Genomic DNA, 9,072 nt, shown 5'->3' on the forward strand with positions numbered 1-9,072 from the left:
GACCTGCGGCGGGCAGGGCCGGAGCCCTCGCAGGCTGGTGGGCGTGCAGGGCCGCTCCCTGGCTCCCTGGTCCTGGGTGCCACGGCTGTGTCCCCGTGGGCCTTGTCACTGCAAGGGCACTGCAGCCTCGGCGCCCTCGGTCACAGCTGGCACCAGCCTGCCCGGGTGGAAGGGGAGGGGAGGTCTCACTGAGGCTGCTTTTGGAAAATACAGTTACCACCCACGACACGGCAGAGCTGCGTGGCTGCCGGGGGCACGGCCGGGGGCACCGCGGGGGGCGGGGCGGGGCGAGCGCACTGACCTCACTGCCCGCTGGAGGTTGGCGTAGAACCCGGCCATGCTGCGCGGGAAGAAGGCGTCCACCACGCTCTGCGGCAGGAAGCCGCTCAGGTCCGTCTGGAAGAAGGTGACCAGCCTGGTCCTGTTGGGCTCCCTGTGAGGCAACCGCAGAGCTGGGTCGGCAGAGGCACCGGGCTGGGGTGGGGTAGGCAGGAGCGGCCAGCCCAGGAGAGACGGGGACAGCGGTGCCCCTGCCCAGGGGTCTCCCGGGACCTGCTGTGCGCAGGGTGCAGACCGTGCCCTGGGGGCGGATTTCCACAGCTGCGCCGGGCCAGCAGGAGCAGCCCCAGCTCCAGCCCACGAGGGTCGTCAATTCCTCGCACGGATTCAGAGAACACGCTCTGTCTGCGGGGGGCCTGGGAGGAACGAGGTGCTGGGGTGCTGGGGGTTCCTGACACCCTTTCAAGGTCAGAACAATTTCATCACGGCACTAGGAGGCACCTCGCCTTGCCCACCCCTTCCCGGGGAGTGCCGTGGCGGGCGGGGCCACGGGGCCACAGGGCCACAGAGCCACAGAGCCGGCGCCGGAAGAGTTGCTCTAAGCCTGAGTTAAGGGCACTGGCGGATGAGAAACAAAGCCTCTCACTGTTTCTTTGCCTAGAACAGCAGTTATTTTCCATAAAATATCTGTTAATATGTAATAAGTGTGTTATTTTTTAAATACTGCCAACATTTCCCATTTTCAACTTTTAAACACAGTAAACAGTGACGGACAGAGACCCTCTAACGCCCTGGGAAACACCTGAGTGTCATGTTTTCCCACACTGCTTGTCAGAAAGAACAGGAAAACAAAGCACATGTACAACTGCATCAAAAAGAATAAAACACTTGCGAACACATTTAACCCGACGGGTAAAAGACCTGCACTCAGAACCTTTAAGATGCCCTGGCCGGTGTGGCCCAGCGGTTAGAGCGTCAGCCTGCGGACCCAAGGGTCGCGGGTTCGATTCCCGGCACTGAACCCTGCAGGGCCTTCTCCGTGCCAAGTTCTTACAGGGCCCACACCCCCGGAACCGCACAAACCCCCTCCTCCCAAAGCCTCCACTTCCTCATCTGCTGCGGGGACCACCTCTGCCAGCTGCCTGGGGCTGCGGGAAGGACTCCCCCATCCACTCCCCCCCGCGTGCCCAGGGCCCAACCACTGTGCCCACCTGGCCCGTGCCCCGGCCCGGGGGCTCTCCTCACCCTGGCACAGGTTCGCAGAAGCAGCCGCAAGGGTGGTTCCGTCCTCGCACGTAGCCGGGCTTTGGGGGGCACAGCGGGTGCTCCACGTTGGCCGCTGGAAGACACCAAAGGGCTGCTGAGCCGCAACGGCAGACGGTGGCCGCTGACGCCCTCGGCACCCACGGGGCTGCACCCGCCCGCCGCCTGGCAAGGAGCCCGGCTGCCCCCACTCACTGTCCCTTAACCCGGCAAGAAGGGCGGAGACAAGAACACTTCAGAAAGTGCCGCTTGGGGACAGGAGGAGGGGGTGCCCTCCCAGATCTCAGCCAGCAGGGCGTGGGGTGTGTGGGGGGGGACGGGGGCAGAGCAGGCCTGTGGCTTCAGGAGGGGACAACACACCATGAGGCAGCGGTGGCCCCTGGGAATCGCTGTGCCCTGACGTCCTGTGAGGCCACACTGACCCTCAGTTGTGGGCACAGCCATGAGCCTCAGCAGGAAAAGGGGCTGTGACCATCCGTGACTTCCAAGAAAAATGATGAGGCTGTGCCACCTCTGACCGCACAGCAGACGCCCCACCCGACACGGCGCAGAGACGGGCCGGCGGTCGGCGTCCTTGGGGCAGGGAGCGGGCGAGGAGCGGGAAGAGCCCAGCGTCCCCCGAAGCCCGCGGCGCCCGCCTGTCCCTCACCGTTGGAGACGATGGTGCCGTCCTCGAGCGTCTTCACCAGCACCAGGTCCACAAAGTCTCGGGGGGAAATGAGCTTCATGGCAGCCGAGGGCGTGGCGGTTCTGGTTACACACATGGTCTGTCAAAGCCGAGGGGACCGTGATGTTCTCTCCGCGAGTCACAAGCACACCCAACCCAGACGCTTCCGACACCCGGAGGCTCAGGCAACAGTCTAAATATTTAGTCCCAGTTCACACACGCATTCGTGACGCAGGGTGATTGATGGTTTTCAACAATGCGTGGATCCGGGTGACATCCAGAAATGTGCGTTCCAGGGGGAACACGATGTGACGTTCCCCACCGAGGCAAGTGTGTTGCCGCGTCGTGAAGGGGACGCTGGCGGTAACATTTTGCTACATCGGAGAGTGATGCCAGGTGTGCTACATGGTAACAGAGACCCGCTGGGGACTTAGATGTCAACTCCATGTCAGCGTCGAGCAGGTGTGGACACGGCGTGAGCACACGCGCCAGGCAGGGAACAGGGACACGGCTGCCCAGGAGGAGGGTCCCGCGCAGCCTGCCTCAGGGTTCCCACCGGGGAGAGAGCCCCCGCATATCACCCTCCAGCCCCCTGGCACGCTGGCCAAGGAGGAGCGGCGTGCTCCGGAGGGGAGGTCCGCACAGGTGGCCCTCCGCAGCCGCAGGCTCAGGGAGAGCGTGGTCACCGAGGGCCACCAGGGCCACTGGGGGGCTCCAGGACCAGGCAGCAGGACCCACAGGAGCCGGGGCAAGGCTGTCAGCACCTACTCTGCTCGGACCACCGCTGTGACCTCGGGGCAGGTAGGCAGGGTCAAGGGACCCGATCCCTAAGCCTTCTCTCAGGTCCCACCCGTCACTACGTCAACACAAAGCCTCCGCAGGCTGAGAAACACCGGCCACTTCACCCCCAAGAACACCCTCCCCTGGCCGTTTCGTCATCGCACTGGATTAGGGTTGAAGGGCACTACCCACGCTTCTGCTTTGGGCAGGCTCTCCGAGGACTGGCTGCGACCCTCCGCTCTCTCTGGGCACGCCCATCCTACCTCCAACGCTGTCTCCAACGCGCGTGCTTTTGAAAAGTTAGGGAGATTTATTTGCAAAGAAAGATATTTGGCTACTGGGAATGGAAAAAAGTATCCCTTGGCATACGTGAAAAGCAAGTGCCCACCACACAGACAAGAAATGGTGAGGTTCTCGTTCTAGTTCTGAGTCTGAGGGTCCGTGTCGGGGTGAAGGAGATGAGCAGGTACCCGGGGCTCCCCCTCACGAAAGACCTGCGGTGGGGTGCCCACCGTGACCGCACTTCAGCCGCCTGTTGCACCCCCGATGTGTGCCCCTCCCCGGGGAACCCTGACACACACCCCTCTGATGACAGACGGGCGTGCCGTGTGAAACGTGGTCCGCACCCAGGACACCCGGGCCCCGCTGACTGACCCACAGACAACTGCTCGGGTTTCACACCACCAGCGGCGGAAACACCCAGGTGCCAGGTCCACAGACCTCAGGACGCAGACCATGCTCCTCAGACAGGTCAGCCAACAGTTCCCCAAGGAACTTTCGGACTGACTTTTTTTTTCTTTCTTAGCTTCTGTAATCAGTGAGGCGGGTTCTGAACCCGACCGAGGGGCCCAGGACAGAACCATCTGGATCTGCTCCGTGGAACACGGTTCCCACTGGTTCCAGGCGGCTGTTTAAATTCACACCGACGACTCCTTTCGTCAGAGCCGGCCCCTGTCCAGTGCTCTCCGGCCGCACGGGGCTCGCGGCGACCGCGGGACAGGGACGCAGAACGTTGCCAGAAGGTGCTAACCAGCGGCGCTGGCCTCCGAGACACACATTTCACAATGGAGAACCTGTCACCGAGAAGCTGCCACCTGACCGAGCCCTGAGGCTGGCAGAGTCCTGACCCTTTGGCCCAGACTCTCAACTACGATCACGGCCCATCAGGGGGAAGAGCCCGGGCCCTGCTGCCCACGCAGCTGTCCTGAGCTCTGCTGGGGCTGCGTCCTCTTCTCGGGACAGTTCCCCACTGGACCCGGGCCGGGCTGGGCACCAGTGCTGCAGGCATGGCGGTCTGTTAGTCGGGGACCAGGGTGTGCGGGGCACCCCCTCACCAAAAGGTGTCACAAACCATCCAGCGGGGATGAGGCCAGGCTCCTGTCTGGGGCTAACAGTGTCCAGGAAGACTTACGTCGGTGATGCTCTGAATAATCTCAAAACTGGTCACGTTCTCATCCCACTTCTCCCGGAGGCTCCCGGCCAGGGGCTTCACGAAGTCCCACACCGTCTCCGGCCTCCCGGTCACCACGCCTTCCCCTCGGTACCTGGGGCACGAGACGGAACTGACCCAGGGCGTCCTCCATCAGGCTCGTCGGCCCTGGGACCACCCACCGCTGTGGGGCCGCCCTGCCCAGGAAGGGCTGAAGCCGGCCAGCCCCCGGGCCCCTCAGGCTGCGGGGACGGACGGACGGCAAGCTTTCGGAAGGCTACAGGTGGCTGGAGGTGCTTTAGCCAGAAACAAGCTTTCTGGAAGGGCGCTGGCAGGCTGGGTGGACCGGACCGGCCAGGACGGAAACCCCCGCGCTCAGGAGGGGTGTGGCGCCCGCCCGGCCCGGAACCGGGGATGAGCACTCACAGGTTCCCTGGGAACTCCACGGAGGGCCGCCAGGAAACCGTAACTCCGTTCTGTCAGAAGGCAAGAACCGCAGGCTGTCAGAGCAAGGAGGGCCCGGGGCCGTGACCTGGCCCAGCACCCCTGTCCTCAGGACGGGGCTCAGGGCCTCCGAGGTGACCCCACTGATCACATCCTGGCCCTGACAGAGGAAGGCTCGTAACTGGCGAACCCCAAGATCTGAGTAGTTGTTCAACCACCTTCAAAGCCGCCACTGTACTTCCTTGAGCAGTTGAGGTCCATGTGTCCAGTACGGGAACTGTCCCCAGGACACCCTCTTGGGAACGCAGAGGGAGGGGACACTCAACTTAACCAAGGAAGGGGCAGACCCTTACCCCCAGCTGTACACACAATGACCCAGTAGCTGTGCCAAAGGGAAACCCCCTCCCTACGCCCCGCCCCCATCTCAATCTAGAGGGAGAGGAAGAGCCTGGGGGCCTAATGGACCCCAGCCCCAGGGAGCAGAGGCCCCAGGACCCTCCCTTGCAACTCATCACTCACGCCTTGGCGGCAAATCTTCCAGCCCGACTGGTCTCGCCGGTACCGGAGCATCTTCTCGGCCACCGCCTCGCCCAGCTGCGCCGCCTGCACCAGGTCCATTGCAGCGAGGGCCACGCGGCCGCAGGGTCGCCCGGCTGGTGGATGCTCCGTGAGGCCGGAAACCTGGGCCCAGGCAGGCGCAGAGCCCCGCCCCACCCCGCCCCTGCCCCCCGATTGGCCCAGGCCCTCAGGCCGACCCCGCCCCGCTCTGAGATTGGCAGGACTGGCTCCGCAAGACACATCACCCCAGGGCGGGTCCCGCAAAGCCCTGGGAGGGGCCCAGGTCGAGGGCCCAGCAGGGTAGGAGCCCCAGAAGAAAAGACCAATCAGTACCCACATTTAAAAAAATGAAGCACATCAAAACTAGCGTCGAAAGTCAATGATCAGAGAGACAAAGAGGAGCACGTTTTAACTGAAAGTCACTGTCTTAATGTACAAAGTGTCCTGACAAGTCAGGAAGACTGCACGGGACAGGGACACATCATCATTCGCAGGAAACAATGAGCATGGCTAATAAAGAGGCGGCACCCTCCTCCTAATTAGGGAGAGTTACTAATTAAAACAGGAGGCACTTTTCACACCTATCTGATGAGCAAGTGGGAACAGTTTTGACTCCCTGCAGTGCAGGGAGAAACCGTTGGTTTTGTGCACATTTAGTTAACATTCCAAGAGCAAAAGTATTCAAGTTGTAACTCACTCGTTTTTCCATCCAGTAACTCCTGCACAAAGACATGTAAGACTAATCGTGCAGCTGGAAACACCCTCCTTGCGAACAGATGAAACAAAGTTGCAGGGTGTTCCCCAGTGGAACAGTATCAGCACAGAGGAAGGTGTTGGGGCAGGGAGATGCTATAGAAATATGACCTGATATGAGCAGATGATTCTAACCAAGAGCGACTTCCTCTCTACACACGAAACACACAGCTTTTAACACTTAACGTAAAGAAATAGCTTAATAGTCTCTCAGTTCTCCCACCCACCCCTAAGCATTCGCATGTCCGATGCGTGTGCCGACAAGGAGCGCTCGCCACAGTCCGTACATCGACAGTCGGCGACGTGAGCGGAAGGTAAGCCGCGCTGCAGGTCAGTCGGGGCTCAAGTCAGATTGCCCCGCTCAAACCTCAGCACCACCGCTCACGAGCTGTGACCCTGGTCAGGGACTGACCATTCCAGACCTCAGCATCCCCATTTGCAAAATGAGAGAAACAGTCCTCATTCATGCAACTGGCACCTGGGTCAAAGGATTTAACACATGAATAGCAATTAGAATGGCGCATATCTTGAGCGAAATATAGCTAGAAATGTGCTCATATATTTATATATATACACGGTATTCGCTTCCAGAAAGGTATAAATGTTAACAGTGGGAAGCAATGCAAAGGGTATTTTCCTATCATTTTATATCATCACATACAATTTTTTATTTTATTTTATATTTTTATCCTCATCCGAGGACATTTTTTCCATTTTTTGTTCAGATAGAGTGGGAGGGAGAGAGAGAGAAACATCGACGTGAAGGGACACATCGAGTGGCTGCCTCCCTCACAACCCAACCAGGGCCGGGGACAAACCGCAACCGAGGTACGTGCCCTTAGCGGGAACCGAACCCGGGTCTCTCCAGACTGCAGGCTGACCCTCTAACCGCTGAGCCAAACCGGCCAGGGCCACATACAATTTTTTAACTGCTAACATGTAGGAATTTTTAAACTAAAAAAAAACCCTCTGTAAAATAAAAAATATGTATCAATGTAGCTCCTTCTCTACAGCTGCAGCCCCAGATCCGGTCAGGCGGGGGCCCGCTGGGATTCTGTTTGGGGGCGAAACTCTGAGACAACAATGGTGGGAAACAGTCCTGCTGTAGAAAGTGACTTTTGTCAGACGTCAAACACCTAAGACGTTTTTATGCTGATCAGAATGGGGCGTGGGTTTAAAACCTTTTTAGCACTCTGAGATTCCCTGCCGGAAGGTGGGGAGCCCAGCAGGCGCGCATTCGAAGGAGCACACCGCGGACCCGGAGGCCGGGACGAGCTGCAGCAGGGGCTGGGAGCGGGAGCCTTGGGCGGCCTTGCCCTGTTCCGCCTCTGCGGGAATGGGGCGGGATGCGCTCCCCTGGAGCGGAGGGAGGTGGGGACTGCCCACACAGCCGCACTGTTTTGCAACCTGCTTGTGGCTAAGGGTCAGAGCCGACAGGAAGGAGGAGGCCTGGGCTCCGTGGCCTCCACAGCTCAGGGCCCCGCCGTGAAGTCCGGAGCAGCCCTCACGAAGTCCCAGGGGAGTTTTAAATAGATGATATGGGGTAGGGAGCCCAGACCACCGAGGCCGAGGTGCAGGCGCCCCAATCCTAAGAGCCCCTGCATGGAGCTGTGTCCGCACAGACAGAAATGTGGGCGCACACTCCGCTCCCAGCTGCTGGGCGAAGCTACTCTCTGGGCCTGTGTATGTTTGTTTACACGTCGCTTAGCAACAGCTGTGACTCAGCACGTTACCTGCCAGCCACTCTAACTAACCACTTGGCCCATATCATGCCATTCACCCCTCCGGACACCACCACGGCATTATGGGAGAGACCACGCCCCCATTTCACAGGTCAGGAAACGGGGCCCAGCAGCCAGTCAGCTTCTCCCTCCTGTCTGCTCCCATCCTCTCCTGCCTCCTACTCCCTCTAGGCCAGTGGTTCTCACCCCTCCTGAGGCTGCGACCCCTAATGCAGCTCCTCATGCTGTCTGTGGGCGTATGTGTGTGTGGGCGCACCCGCCAGGAGACAGATAGAGGGGCCATGTCTCGGTTCCTAAGACCCTCGGAAATATGTTTTCCAATGGTCTTAGGCGACCCCTGTGAAAGGTCGTTCGACCCCCAAAGGGGCCGCGACCCATAGGTTGAGAACCGCCGTTTACCAAGAGCCAGGAAAACACTAAGAGAAACAAAAACCTCACAAAGAACAGAAACACACGCAAAGTCGCTGGAAGCGAGTCTTCTAGCGACGCAACCACAGGCTCCCACGATCTGCCTCACCACCCTGATCACCGGCTCACTCTTCACAGGTGAAGGGTGTGCTGCGCTGACCTCTCCGGCTTGGGAGGAGTGTGTGCTCCGGTGTTTCCGGGGCAGATTTACTTCTTTTTTAACCCTCACCCGAGGGTATTTTTCCATTTATCTTCAGATAGAGGGGGAGGGAGGGAGGGAGGGAGGGGGGAACACTGATGTGAGAGGGACACATGGACTGGTTGCCTCCTGCACGACCCGACCAGGGCTGGGGGCCAAGCGGCCACCGGGGTACGTGCCCTTGACTGGAATCAAACCCAAGACTGTGTGGTCCACGGGCCGCTCTAACCGCTGAGCCACACCGGCCAGGCTCTAGGACAGATTTCTGACAGCGAGGCGCACACCCCCGTCGGTACTTGGCCTCCCCGGCCTCCTCCCTGCCAGGGCCTGACAGCTGAGGGACACTGGGAAGCCGTCACCCAAAGGGACTGTGAAGCGCAGGTGCCGCCCTTCTCGCTGTCACCCAGGCCGGGGACATCCTAGGACGTTTCATTTATGTGTCATTTACTGGGGCTGCACACATGTGTGAACACCTTTCCTGTCCCCAAAGCACTCAGTCAGGAGAGGAGAGTGACGAGCTGTCACGGAGACAGGAGTGGGGTGCAGGTCT

At 60.1% G+C, this 9,072-nt stretch overlaps 1 protein-coding gene across 1 annotated transcript; it reads right to left on the minus strand.

The window, feature by feature from the left end:
- Positions 1-43: 43 nt before the first annotated feature.
- On the minus strand, positions 44-5,483 carry STARD5 (StAR related lipid transfer domain containing 5). The gene is made up of 7 exons (XM_036277954.1): positions 5,382-5,483; positions 4,845-4,894; positions 4,401-4,533; positions 2,192-2,309; positions 1,525-1,618; positions 302-433; positions 44-157 (listed from the first exon to the last, which is right to left on the minus strand). Exons 1-7 carry the CDS (start codon positions 5,478-5,480, stop codon positions 106-108), a joined length of 678 nt encoding a protein of 225 aa, XP_036133847.1. The 5' UTR covers positions 5,481-5,483; the 3' UTR covers positions 44-105.
- Between the last annotated feature and the right edge of the window lie 3,589 nt (positions 5,484-9,072).

This window comes from Molossus molossus, unplaced genomic scaffold (assembly GCF_014108415.1).
Source record: "Molossus molossus isolate mMolMol1 unplaced genomic scaffold, mMolMol1.p scaffold_m16_p_24, whole genome shotgun sequence".
Lineage (NCBI taxonomy): Eukaryota > Metazoa > Chordata > Mammalia > Chiroptera > Molossidae > Molossus > Molossus molossus.

Bases quoted from the DNA above. Each gene is read 5' to 3' on its own strand.
- STARD5 (XM_036277954.1), bottom strand. From the start codon at position 5,480: ATGGACCTGGTGCAGGCGGCGCAGCTGGGCGAGGCGGTGGCCGAGAAG. The intron at 4,895-5,381 runs GTGAGTGATGAG...GCCTTCTGACAG, and splicing joins GGAAGATTTGCCGCCAAGGC to AACGGAGTTACGGTTTCCTG. The intron at 158-301 runs GTCAGTGCGCTC...CCACCCGGGCAG, and splicing joins AACCTCCAGCGGGCAGTGAG to GCTGGTGCCAGCTGTGACCG.